Source organism: Bos indicus x Bos taurus, chromosome 2 (assembly GCF_003369695.1).
Source record: "Bos indicus x Bos taurus breed Angus x Brahman F1 hybrid chromosome 2, Bos_hybrid_MaternalHap_v2.0, whole genome shotgun sequence".
NCBI lineage: Eukaryota > Metazoa > Chordata > Mammalia > Artiodactyla > Bovidae > Bos > Bos indicus x Bos taurus.
In genome coordinates this window covers 36,069,747-36,084,211 of record NC_040077.1, presented here as the reverse complement: position 1 = coordinate 36,084,211, position 14,465 = coordinate 36,069,747, and the positions used below count along the sequence as shown (strand labels likewise).

The 14,465-nt window shown below is 40.7% G+C and overlaps 1 protein-coding gene across 8 annotated transcripts in view; it reads right to left on the bottom strand.

The window, feature by feature from the left end:
* The window catches only part of ITGB6 (integrin subunit beta 6), a 150,781-nt gene that overhangs the window by 28,639 nt on the left and 107,677 nt on the right, over positions 1-14,465 (bottom strand). For all 8 annotated transcript variants that reach the window (XM_027559647.1, XM_027559654.1, XM_027559663.1 and 5 more), the window contains 3 exons: positions 13,351-13,440; positions 5,726-5,860; positions 4,862-5,279 (listed from right to left, as the gene is read on the bottom strand). In XM_027559647.1, coding sequence (XP_027415448.1) covers positions 4,862-5,279; positions 5,726-5,860; positions 13,351-13,440 — 643 coding nt within the window. The remainder of the gene's footprint in view (positions 1-4,861; positions 5,280-5,725; positions 5,861-13,350; positions 13,441-14,465) is intronic.

Below are 14,465 nucleotides of genomic sequence, written 5' to 3'. Positions count from 1 at the left end.
AAGTGGCAATTGAAGCTGATGGGAATGAGATTATCTGGGGCAAGCAGATAGAGTGAGTAAGTCCCTGAAGAGTATCAACATTTATAATGTAACCAGAGATCCTCATAGAAGAGCCAGAGAGGTAAGAGGGGCTCCTGAAGAGCTGGCCAGAGGAGTGTATGAACTACTGCTGCTGCTGTTAAGTCACGTCAGTCGTGTCCGACTCTGTGCGACGACCCCATAGATGGCAGCCCACCAAGGCTCCTCCGTCCCTGGGATTCTTCAGGCAAGAATACTGGAGTAGGTTGCCATTTCCTTCTCCAGTGCATGAAAGTGAAAAGTGAAAGTGAAGTCGCTCAGTCGTGTCCGACTCTTCTCAACCCCATGGACTGTAGCCTACCAGGCTCCTCCATCCATGGGATTTCCCAGGCAAGAGTACTGGAGCATGAACTACTACAAAATGGTAAATAAAGTGTTTCAGATAATGGGCCTGTGTGTTCTTGCATAGTATTTTTTGGTTGCGTATCATGCCCAAGATCCTAAACTGGCATTTGATGATCCAAACAAGCAACTCTTACTTGCAAATTCTGTAACATACTTTTCTTCAGAAAAAGAAGTGTGCCCCAGGTATTGCCTCTCAAGTTTTGCTCCTTGGCAACATTCCAAAGACACATGGGCGTGGTGGTGGCGCATGAGTACATAGCGTGTGAGTGCACGGACATCGACGCTGATAGCACAGGTCTGGATCCTGGCTCTGGTACTTCTGGGCTGGGCAAAGTTGGGGAAGTTACTCAACCCCTCTGTGCCTCAGTTTCCTCATTGGTAAGGAGGGATTATTAATAGCACTACTTGATAGGACTGTTATGAAGATCACCTAAGATAATACATAACAGTGTTCAGAACAGTGCCTGGCCCATAAATAAGCAGGGTGCTCTGTGCTGTGCTGTGCTAAGTTGCTTCAGTGGTGTCCGACTCTCTGTGACCCACTGGACTGCAGCCTGGCAGGCTCCTCTGTCCACGGGATTCTCCAGGCAAGAATACTGGAGTGGGTTGCCATGCCCTCCTTCAGGGGATCCTCCCAACCCAGGGATCAAACCCACATCTCTCATGTTTGCTGCACTGGCAGTTGGGTTCTTTACCACTAGTGCCACCTGGGAAACACGAGCAGTGTATAAACGTAAGTTATTATGATTCCTAAATACTATCCAGTACGAAGAATTTGATAGCAAAATTATCCAGCAGTATTAAAACTCCTGTAATTATACTGAAAACCAAACAGATGTGAAAAAAATCCCAAGTGAGGCAGGTTTCCATTTTTTGGAGATCCTGCCATATTCATTGCAAAAAGAAGGATTCTGATTTTTCTCTTGTAAACTGTGGCCCAGTAGGTGGTTACTTTTCTGTCTTCATGACTTGGCCTTAAGAGACATGGAGTAAGTAATCCCAGAACAAATGATAAACCACAAAGATTTTGAAGCTAGATTCTGACTGCTCCTGGTATGTGTGTGTGTGTGTGTGTGTACATATGTAGGGAGAGAGACAAAACATGACATACACTTTTCTAATGAAAGATGAGTTGAAGTTTATCTGGATCCATGACATTAATACTGCATTTCATAACCTATTTAATTCATAATTGAACTAATTAATTTAAAGCTAAGAATAGTTAGTTGATTTAGGCCAAAACCATTCATTTCCTTTTTATATGTAAACTGTCATCTAAACTTCAATGGCTTTTTGTTTATTCCTTATCAAAGGGGGAAACTTACTTTCATGATAGGGAGAGATTTCTATATTACAGTTTATTCTGAAAAATACATATAGTGTATAAATATTGTCAAATGAAATGAGCATTTTGAAAGGCTTTGAGAATGCCCAAGTATATCACTCCATATAAAAATTACTTGGCGGAAATTTTAGAAAACCCTTCTAAGAGCTCCTTGCAGAATTTAGAAACTCTCCTTTCTTTGGGACTTCAGAACCATTAACTGAGTCACAAAAGTTGTTAACTGATATCCACAAACAACTACTTATCTAAGGTACCTGTTTATACAACAATAGCTTTATAATGACTTCATGTAGAAACAAGATGATAATCAAAGATCAAGGAAAAATTATTAGGCTCTTTTGATACAGATAGATCTTTCTGGAATGTCATTGACTGATAACTAAGAGCACAATGGTAGGAAGTTTTTTCTATAATGCTGTTTGTACAATTTCTTAGAATCAAAATTTTAAAGACTAATGGAATTTGGGCAAGGGAAAAAAACAGTGGAGTCCTATATCTTACAGATGGATGGAAGAAGGTGCACGGGAAGAACATCATGATAATAGCCCTTTGGAAAAGCAACATGTTGCAGAGTCTACTTGAGAAGTGGGGGCTTCCCAGCTGGCTCTAGTGGTAAAGAACCCAGCTGCTAATGCAGAAGACTAAGAGATGTAGATCCAATCCCTGGGTTGGGAAGATCCCCTAGAGGAGGAAATGGCAATTCAGTCCAACATTCTTATCTGAAGAATCCCATGGGCAGAGGAGCCTGCTGGGCTACAGTCCATGGGATTGCAAAGAGTCAGACATGACTGAAGCAACTTAGCACGCACATGCACACATGAGAAGCGAGGCTGTAGTATAGTCAGGCTGCTTTGGAAACAACAGCATCAAGAGCATGTGTGTTCACAGGCCAGGGTCAGTTTTACCCCCACACTAAGCACAATGCCAGGCACGCAGTACGTATTCCGTTACTCTTTCTTGAATTTAGAGCTAAGAATAGTTAGGTGATTAAGGCCAAAACTATTCATTTACTTTTGTACCTTTTTGTACTTGATTGTACTTTTAAAAGAGAAAGTTACAGAGTGACATCATTTGAGATGTTACTAAACACAAAATTGCTTTTGAGAAACAGTCATGGTTGAGGATGGGGGAGTACTCCAATAGATGAAGGAAAAGGGCATTGGTAAAGTTTTCTGAGTCCAAGTGCAGAAATAATTGTATTTTCTATATAGAATTTCTGTAGTGATCACTGTATCTGATACAAAAAGAGGCAGTATTGTCCGACTGTCTGAACTACAAATGGACAGATCAAATTGACTCTTTGAATTTATATCTGTCTGCACGCATGACATAAAATGAAATGAAAGACCATCAAACACTGGGACGAACTGTGTTGTTGAACACAATCCAGGATTTCTACAGCCTTAGATCTCTTTGACTTCAGATTTAAAGGGTAAAATATAGGTGGGGTCAGTATTGCTGTTATACTGTATTTGATTACATTTCATATTTTTTTTTAAAGGCAATTTCAAACCTCTTGAGCACATATTTTATTAACGATTTCTATTAGAACTGCAATCTAAGGTTCTGCTGAATAGATTCTCTGAGATGTGGTGATGGTCTCTGGCTTCAGGCTGTGTTCTGTCTGTATCTCGTGAAAAGAGGGCCAGTGTGGGTTTGGAAACACACCCATTAGATAAGGAAAAACACCTTTGAATGAAAGGGGCAAGAAATGTGTCTCAGTCTGGACAGACCCTAAACTTTTCACTCTCCAAGGGGAAAGAAAGAAGGCAGCCTCAGAGGAATCTGTTGCAGTAGCAGAAGCCAAGAAATGAAACGGAGGTGCACTTCTAAGGGTATCAGATGGTTTTCAAACAGCTTGGGATTCTCTGAGGCTTCTTTTCTCGGGCCTTTTCTTCTGAAAATCAGTCTCTTTTATATGTTCCTGACACTGTGGTTGAAAAACATAACTTGCTAGGTTTTCTCTAAAGGTAATGGCTTTCTGTTTTGAAAAGCTATCTGCTCACACACTGTGGAAAAAAAAAAAAAAAAGATGTGAGGGCTTAAATTCAGCAGTCAGTTACTGTTTAAATTGTAACACAAATCTGTATCATTTAAAAGTATATGAACACATTTGTAATTCTTGTCTTACTAGACTGTACTTAACTATATATGTGTGTATCTCTCAATGATTTTATCATAGTCATTTAATAGGTAATATATTCTTAAACTGCAGTGATTTCACATCTAGAAGGGATACTAGAATGTAAATTTTTCTGCTATTTATAGTTTTTCTCAATCTCAAAAAATTCAAGCAATTTTTCATTTTTACCCTTTCCATAGCCTTCTTCACATATGTCCTTATTCATCTTATTATGCATGCCTGCGTGCCAAGCTGCTTCAGTCGTGCCCAACTCTTTGCAACCCTATGGACTGTAGCCCACCAGGCTTCTCTGTTCATGGGATTCTCTAGGCAAGAATACTGGAGTGGATTGCCATGCATTCCTCCAGGGGCTCTTCCTAACCCAGGGATTGAACCTGTGTCTCTTATGTCTCCTGCACTGGCGGGCAGGCTCTTTACCACTAGCACCGCCTGGGAAGCCCCAATGAGCTTATTATACCCCGTGTCTAACCTAGTACATCACGTAACACATGTGTGGTGTGAACAAAGGTCCTGAAAGACCACTTAGTACTTTTGTGTCCCTTGTCCTTGGCTGTGTGTCCCTTAAGCAGCTTGGCTTCTTATCTTCCCAAAGTACTAGGCATTTAAGAGTTGGGTCACATACAAGGAGCCTGAACTAGAATGGCCTGGAAGATAATGGAATTTGATTACATGCAGTTTTGTGGCATCTGAGTAATAACCAAAAAGAACCAATCTTTTATCCCCAGGGAAATAATAATAGAGATGTAAGTTCAGAGATCTCACCCCTAGGGAATGTCAGAGCCAGACAAAAATAAGTGAAGATCAGTCTAAAGGTGAACACATTCAGTTGATCAGCAAACATTCATTGAGCACCTATTATGTCCAGGCGGCTGTGGCAGGGACCAAGGATGCAAAGCTCCTCCTTGACACCTGCACAGCCTCCCAGGAAGGTGCATTTGGACATAGCCTACCTCCGCAGAGCAGCCCCTTGTGTCTCACGCAGGAGAAGTTGTCACACTGGCAGTAAGGCCCGTAAATGTTTCCGTAGGGGGACAAGTGGCAGACACACTGCCCGCAGTAGCAGTCGCCTCTCCCACTGCACGAGGGGCGCCCTGGGGCCTCTTTGCAGGACTCGGTGCTCAGCGTGTCCTCCCCGCACTCGCAGTGGTGACCCATGTGGCCAGGGTGGCAGGCACACACCCCGCACTGGAAGGAACCATTGCCGTTGTTGCACTTGGAGCTGTTCACCTCCACTTCTTTCTGGCAGTCACAGCTGCATTCCGGGCTGACGAGGATTTCCAAAGCGTCCCCCAGCCCCACGGGCTTTAGGATAATGTGCCTGCTCCTTCTCTCACAGTTTGGTAAACTCACAGTCACGTTGAATGAAGCCTGGAAAAGGAAATACTAATTATCTTCTTCTAATCACCAAAATGATCTTCCCTCGTGGCTCAGTGGCAAAGAATCTGCCTGCTAATGCAAGAGATGTGGGCTCAATCCCTGGGTCAGGAAGATCCCCTGGAGAATGAAATGGCAACCCACTCCAGTATTCTTGCCAGGCAACCCCATGGACAGAGGAACCTGGTGGGCTACAGTCCACGGGGTCACAAAAGAGTCACATATGACTTAGTGACTAAACGGCAAGAGCAACAAGCCATCAAAATGCACTGGAGTATACAGAGCCCATGGAGATCAGCTTTCCCGAAAGCATTTATTAGGAAATCTTTGAAAATCGCTTTTGAAATTCTTGAAAGGAAAAGTCCAGCTTTAGTGCACTAAGGTAACTTCTGACAGATCATCTGAATGACTCTTCAGATGATCTATTGATCTCTACTTACTGTGTCTCCCACCTTCATGTGAGAGCATTTCTTTTGGTGTGGAACGGGGATCCCGGTGTTACAGATGGCTGTAAATGAGAGGTTTAGTCCTTCCGTGTCTCCTAACACTTCCAGCTCCACCTCAGACCGCAGTTCCTTTAGATGAGACATAAAGAGTTGAACAAGATCACAACCAAAAAATAGAGCCCGAAGAGAAGAATCTGTGATCATGTTCATTAAACAACAAATGAATAAAATTAAATTTGGTCTAAAAGAAATTTACCAGATCACCAATCAAGCAAGAAAGCAAGTAATACACACACACAAGCATATTTTATCAAATCTAAGATGCCATCTATTACAAGATTCACCATTATTTTATGACTAATAAACTATGACAAAATACTTCGAGATTGTTCAGCACTACATATGAATTAAACCTGTCAGTTCATCATTGATTTAAAAATTATTTTATTCATCTTGAGGGTTTGGCAAATTTCTCTAGTCCTGTATTGCAAGGACTGGATTATAGTCCAGTCCTATGAATTATAGTCCAAACATGGCATATAAAAGGCAAATCTTTTGCTTATATCTCAGTAGCAAAATATAACAATAGCTTCCTTTACTTGTCTCCTAAGTATCATCATTTTTTAGGTCCCATAAAGCAGCTGGTTTTTACTCTGAAAGAAATACAGATCATTCCTCCAACAATGAATACTTGCTTTGCTGATATCAGTATTTGCTCCCCTGTTATTCTGTTTTGGTACATTTCCGCATAGATAATACCTTTTCAATATCAAATCATAGTGAACACTTGGAAGGTATTTTAAAACTGTGATTGTCCTCAACACTTATAGTACCAACAGGGCACATAATGAATTGAAGTGACAACAACACATTCAATTACTGCCAAGTTATACACGTGCAGGCAGTGAACACTACATCGTGACTTTCATTCTACTGAAAGCATCGGTAAGATATGACTAATCAAAATGCATCCTAGTGTTAGAGATGCTAAAATGTGAGAGAAAATGTGCCTTGAAACCAATACGAATTTATAGAGTCCCTTTTGTACATTTAGTATAGAGCCAGGTCTGGGGGAATGAGTATAAGATAGGATTTCTGCCATCAAGATGATCATCTTGCTGAAAAAAATAAGATGCAATCAAGTGAAGCAGTTAGCATACAGTGTCAGTCAGTGTACCATTAAATTAGGACAAAAAAAAAAAGTGTAATACATAAGGGTTTGGAAGACTTCAGAAAAGAGTGTAGTCAGTGAAGGCTGAAGTATTAGAAGACTGGACCTTAATGGCTGTTGGATTTAGATTGCTGGAGGGGATGACAATGGTATTTCAGATGAGGGGGCCAGAAAAGAGAAAACTCTGTGCCAGGAGTGGTTCAGAATGGAGACAAGAGGGGCTCAGCCCAAGCCTGCACCCCAACTGTCTGGGGAGATACCCGACCACAGAAAGCCCTGTAGTTTGGAGAGATGAGTTAAGACCTGTGGGAAGCATTTCCTGAAGCTTTTAAACAGGGGCCTGATTTACTGAAAATACCACTGCAGGGAGGCTGTCTGGAAGGTGTGTGCAGGACAGGCTAGAAGAGAGGATAGGAAAATTTGAGTCAAGGAAGCTGGCATGTGGCTGCATTCACCCCTGCCTGAGGCATGATGAGGAATGGGATTGTTGATACAAAGGTAAAGGAGAGGACTAGATAAAAGTTAAAGGATTCCTCTTTCTTTTGTAAAATAGAAGTCTGTATTTGGGGGACAAAACTAAATTATTTTTTAAAAACAGAATAAAAACAAATTGTAAAATATTATGAATTAAGTCATACCTCCTCTAAAAGGATGAGTTCCTATGCACATTCCATTGATAGAATTTTAAAGGCATATTCAGATTCAAACTTTCCTGAGGTATAATTTGTCAACTGCATGTTAAGAGGACCCCGCCTTCCTTGTAATTCTAAGTTGCTTACTGTAAATTCTAAGTCACTCCTCTTCCCTGCTTTGTTATTTGTTCCACATGATCACTCCTTCCACTGACTGACACAGGCTGACTTTTTTAGAATGTAGTCTTTGTCAGAGATTAAAGTGTCATTTCTCAGCCCTAAAGATTATTCACATCATGTCTTAAGATTTCAAATTCTGCCAATTTAGCATTAAAATGAACCCTGCAAATCTGTTTTATCTTAGCTAGTTACATTTCCAATTTATTCACTCAGAAAATACTAATTGAGTGGCCACTATGTACTGGACACTGTTCTGTAAAACCTCTAAAACAGCTGATCCCTTGTCTGAGTTTATACTCCAGTGTGGGAGGACAGAAAGGAAACCACACAATATATGAGAAAATTATGTAGCACCGGAAGGTAATAAATGCTACAGGAAAAAGTTAGGGTGGGATAATGAAGATTAAGAGAGTGTGGGCAGGGGGCATAGGCTATGATCTTTTAAAAGTGGTCAGGGTGGGATTTGTTAAGAAGGTGATGTTTCAAGAAAGTGAGAGAAAATTAGCCATGTATATTTATGTGAGAAAATGTGTTTCAGGAAGAGGGTGCAGCCAATGTGAAGGCACAAAGACAGGATGATGTCTGGAAGCAGAACAGCAAGGAGGGCAGTTACTGTACTAGAGCAGAGAGTTAGAGGTAACAGAGGTGAGTTCAGAGGTAATGGGTGGAGGGGACCAGACCTGGTAGGGTACTCATGGAATGTTATAAAGACTTCAACTTTTACTCTACGTAAATGAGAAAACAATTGGTGTTACCTATAGAAGGGTGATGATAACCTTCCTGCCAGTGCAGGAGATGTAAGAGAGGCGAGTTTGATCCCTGAGGCAGAAAGATCCCCTGGAGAAGGATGTGGCAACCCACTCCAGTGTTCTTGCCTGGAGAATTCCATGGACAGAGGAGCCTGGTGAGCTATGGTCCATGGGGTCACAAAGAGTCAGACACACAACTGAAGCAACTTGGCACGCATGCAGGCATGCACAGAGAAAAGTGATAGGAGTTAATATTTTTAATGAAAATTCTAGCTGTTTTGTTGAAAGCAGGATGCAGGAAAACAGAAGTGGAAACAGGACATAGCATTTAGGAAATTTTGCAATAATTCAGGTGAATGAGGAGGATGGCTCCAACCAGGATGACAGAGATTGGACCAAATTCTAAATAAATCTGAGGGTAGAGTCCACAAGATTTCCTGATGGATTAAATGTAAAGTGTAAGAGAAAGAGAGGAGTCAGGATCATTTCAAGAATTTTGTCTCTAGCAATGTGAAGAATGGAATTACCATTAGTTGAGGAGGAGAAAACTATTGGTGAAGTGTGTTTGGGAAAGTCCAGCTTATTCTGCTGAATAACCTGGACTAACATATCAACTGACGCCTGACTCTGTGTGACCCCATAGACGGCAGCCCACCAGGCTCCCCCATCCCTGGAATTCTCCAGGCAAGAACACTGGAGTGGGTTGCCATTGCCTCCTCCAATGCATGAAAGTGAAAAGTGAAAGTGAAGTCACTCAGTCGTGTCCGACTCTTAGTGACCCCGTGGACTACAGCCCACAGGTTCCTCGGTCCATGGGACTCTCCAGGCAAGAATACTGGAGTTGGGTGCCATTGCCTTCTCCGAACTGACTCCTAGATATCTCCATTTGGATATTTAATAGAAACATATCCTGGTTTCCAGGCAGCACGGAGGGCCTGCTTGAGGACCGTGATCATGAATTTAAAGTGAGACCAGGTGGCGTGATTGTATGTTTTTCCCACTTCCATTCAGCTGTGCAGAGTGACTGGATTTCACCAGGACTATAGTTGGCCAAAAACCTCAAAGGAGCAATAAGGTTCAGGGAAGTTGAGAGTATATCTAAGGAGTGGCCAGAATGATTGAATTTAAACTGGAGAACCAGGTGAGAGAAGACATCGGGGGATGAGGAACTGTACAGAGGAGATATGGTCAATTAATCAGAGACCCTAGTGGAGCTGGAAAATACATTAGGGGAATTAGCAAGAATAAGGTGAAAAGATTAGAAATGGTGAGTGGACAATTGATTGCACACAATTGATATTCAGTTCAGTTCAGTCGCTCAATCATGTCTGACTCTTTGCAACCCCATGAATCGCAGCACGCCAGGCCTCCCTGTCCATCACCAACTCCTGGAGTTCACTCAAACTCACGTCCATTGAGTCAGTGATGCCATCCAGCCATCTCATCCTCTGTCGTCCCCTTTTCCTCCTGCCCCCAATCCTTCCCAGCATCAGAGTCTTTTCCAATGAGTCAACTCTTCGCATGAGGTAGCCAAAGTACTGGAGTTTCAGCTTTAGCATCATTCCTGCCAAAGAAATCCCAGGGCTGATCTCCTGTAGAATGGACTGGTTGGATCTCCTTGCAGTCCAAGGTACTCTCAAGAGTCTTCTCCAACACCACAGTTCAAAAGCATCAATTCTTCGGCGCTCAGCTTTCTTCACAGTCCAACTCTCACATCCATACATGACCACTGGAAAAACCATAGCCTTGACTAGATAGACGTTTGTTGGCAAAGTAATATCTCTGCTTTTGAACATGCTATCTAGGTTGATCATAACTTTCCTTCCAAGGAGTGTCTTTCAATTTCATGGCTGCAGTCACCATCTGCAGTGATTTTGGAGCCCCCCAAAAATAAAGTCTGACACTGTTTCCACTGTTTCCCCATCTATTTCCCATGAAGTGATGGGACCAGATGCTATGATCTTCGTTTTCTGAATGTTGAGCTTTAAGCCAACTTTTTCACTCTCCACTTTCACTTTCATCAAGAGGCTTTTTAGTTTCTCTTCACTTTCTGCCATAAGGGTGGTGTCATCTGCATATCTGAGGTTATTGATATTTCTCCCAGCAATCTTGATTCCAGCTTGTGCTTCTTCCAGCCCAGTGTTTCTCATGATGTACTCTGCATAGAAGTTAAATAAGCAGGGTGACAATATACAGCCTTGACATACTCCTTTTCCTATTTGGAACCAGTCTGTTGTTCCATGTCCAGTTCTAGGTGTTTATTGGCAAAGGTAAGGTTTAAGGTATGACGAGAGAGTGCAGATTTGAAGAAGTAATTAAGTGGGAAGGGAACAAGGTCATTTCAGAATCAGAGTTCAAGAAACGGGGAGCCCAGGATATGAGAAGGACCATATATATATGGGCTGAGATCATCAAAAGATAAGATAGGAGTAGCACTGGAGATAGAGGCACAGTGGACTAAGTGAGAAATGAGGGATATGCCCTGAAAGTCTGTAGATTACAGCAGTTAGGTAGTGAGTAACATAATCTAGCCAAAATGAAGGAAATCTCAGCATTGATATAATACATCCTATTGCAGATTTCACCAGGAATATTTTAATATGAATTTGCCAAAGTAAGGACATAAATATATGTCTTTAGGTTTCATCTTTTCATTCACTCATTTATTCAGCATCTACTATGAGCTAGACAAAACAAAACAAGTCACTTCTCTTCCAGAACTTAAATGCCAACTGGGGAGCTTACCCCTGGGAGTATTAATATTTCAACAGTTTTATTATGTGATTAGAGAATGAAAGAGAGTAATAAATGATGGCCAGATGAATACACATCTGGTATTTAAGGTGTTGTTTTTTTGTTTTTTTTTTTTAATGTCCGTGTAAAATACTGAGCTGAAGTTTGTAGTCACTAATTATAAACACAAATTGTTTGCCCCTGCCCCACTACAAGTCAGAAGTGTTTTGTGTTTTCTCTCAGTATGGTCTCTTTCCTTCTCTCTCTTTTTCTAGGCTGGGAAGAAATCCAGTCCATGGGTCCCCATGTTTTAAAGTCCTTTTCATTTCAGTTCGGTTCAGTTGCTCAGTCATGTCCTTTTTGGATACGTTTAAAAATTACACAATAGAAAAACAAGTTGGACTAGTGCCAAGATTTGCTGCATGCCTCATAGTGACTCATCGAGTTTCAACCATAACTCCAGACAGAGCAAGAGTGTTTGATTTAAGAATAATAGACACTTCATAATTTTGAGACACTAAAATAAAGACACAAGATTCACTGCAAATGTTTGATGTCTTGATTTCAACTACTCTAAGTTATGTGACTGGGGACATAAAGTGAGACATAAACTCTGCAGAGCAAGCAGGGGCCCGGACAGGGCTGGTCAGACGGGAGGGGAAATATTTTTGACAATTCACTGTTTTATAATTTGCTTACCTCCTGTGAAGATGCTAGTAGCCAGCATTTTTGAGAGTCCTGAATTAAAGAAAATTGAGCATTTTCTAACACAGTGAAGATTTGCCACATGATTTTATTTGAGTCTACACATTAAAACTTTACTGCTTGAGAGGGAGGAAGGTTTTTATAGTATTTTGTTGACAAGCTTTCCTGTCTGGAAGAATTTCAAGCATGAACTAACCTGGTGATTAATTTTTAATGTGAGCTAAGAAAACTGAAGTTTCTGAGGATATGAATTAAAAATACCCTCATCTCATAACTTTAATGAACCATCTGTGTTTTATTCTTTGAGAACATGTCTTTGAGAAAAAATATCTTGCTTTTCCCTGTTAGAGTCTCAAAATTGGTGGGGTGAAGTAAAAAAAAACTGGGGTGGGGAGTTTCTTAAAATATGTTGCTCTTCCTCCCCTTAAAGTTATCCTAAGACATTTGTGAAAGGAATCTAGACACACCTATTTTAAAAAAACCTTCCAGATGATTCTGAAATGTCAGGAACACTGGTTCTGTATATGTTAAGTATTGTTATACAGTGCATATGTATCACTTATTTGTAATTTTGAAACATCAAACATTAGCATTTTATTCATTTGTTATTATGCAACTGACATTTGGAGCAAATACGAGAGCTTTACTGCTTTATAAAATGTTATTTTTTTCATTCCTGTCCTAATGTAGAACTTAATCTTTGTGTGTGTATGTGTGTTTCTTTGTAAGGAAAAGCAAAAGAGGGGCTGATAGTGATATTTAGGAACCAAAATAAAAAGAGTTGGCAACAGGCCACCCACTGTTGATTGGGTTATGAAATGGAGACAAAGAGAGAAAACATAGCAACCCTGTAGGTATGGATCTTGTTTTAAGGGAAGAATTCTGTCCTCAGGCACTAATTTACAAAGACAAGGCAAAAAAAAAGAAAAAAAGGTAAAAATGTATTTATGATATAACACTAATGGAAAATTTCCCTGACTCCTCAAAGCAGGGAATCTACAAAGTGGTGTTCCTGATGTGCTTCGCTGTTTTCCCTTGAGTTATGATGCAGTCTCATTAAGCCTGTGGAGTTAGTTCTCATAGCTGTTATTCATTGGCAATCTAAACAATTTTTTTTTTTAGGCAGAGAAGAGGAAAGCTTAATTGTGTGACTCAAGAAGACTTTTCAGTAGAATTAAAATTCTGTAGGTGACAATGCTGCTGTTGGTTATTACTATAAAAACAACCTTAACTTTATGATCAGGTTTATGAGTTTTCTACCTTCTGCCCCACCTTCTGGGAAAAATATCTGCAAATAAAGTGAACAAAATTTACATTTTGGCTGCATTAAGGCAGAGAGATTTTCTACCAACTATCTCTACCAACAAAGGAGAGTGCATTTAACCGCCTAAAACATAGTTTTTAAACATCAAATAAATGCAAAAAGACCCCAACAGTAAAATTTCATACTTCATAAGCTGAGATGATCAGCTGGAGAATGTTTCCAGAGTCCTTCTGAAGTACCCCTACTGTAGCTCCAGGAATAAGTTTTGCATAATTCTGTAAACAAACAACAAACAAAAAAATAAGTCAGTCTTTGCTCACTGTAACTGAGAAGCGTTAAGTGTGGGGTTCAACCTATGGTTGAGATCACCTCTATTTAACCGGCCGGGAGAAACAGGTTCCTGATAATAAACGGCGTTTGTCCTGAAACTCTAGCTGTGCCTCGTGCTGCTTCCTGAGCTCAAGCAGGAAATGAAATGGCCAGAGTTGCTGCCGGGAAATCTAATGTCTGTGGTGGCCTTAGTCTAGGGCTGTAATTGACATCATAACAGGAGTTAAGTCTCAAATAGAAATAGCATGTATATAACATTTTTGATTTGGGGAACATCCTTTTTCTAAAAAGTTCTGAGCTCGCTACCAGGAACTGTCTTCTTCTTCTTTTTTTGTTTTTCTGTAGCATTGCAGAAACTAAGGTTTGGGTCACTTGAGTCCCTCCCTGCGATCAGGTCACCCCTCAGGTCAATCAGTCCAGAGGTCTTAATTGTCAGTCATTGTCAGTTGCTTGGTAGAGCAAAGGAGTGAATTGTTTGAATGCTTGCTGTTAACTCCTCCTTTCCTAGCAGTAATGAGTACTCTCTTAGGGGTGTCAGCACCGTACTGGAGTTGGTTGGACTCGCTTCTCACTCGTCAGGATGGCGTGAATCAGCACTTAGCTCTAAACCATCTGCATTCTCCATGTACATTGCTTCCCCTGAGATGTCGTTTCCATCAGAGGAGAATTCACTGTATTAGTTCATCCCTTCAGGTATCAAACATGGCTAAGGAATGAAGCATTGCAGAGAAGGCAATTTTCTAGACTGCTGAAAATTATCCCTTCCTTAAGTTTATGCTTTAAAACTATTTTCAAATAAAAATTTTCTTAAAATATATAGGACAGACTTCTGTCTTCTTAAATCAAGACATTCAAGCATACCTTGACATTTTTCTTGACTAACTAGTCATACTTATAATATTAACTATAATTCTATAATCATCAAAGACTTCTAAAATTTAGAGATAGATCACACCCTTACCAAATGGAC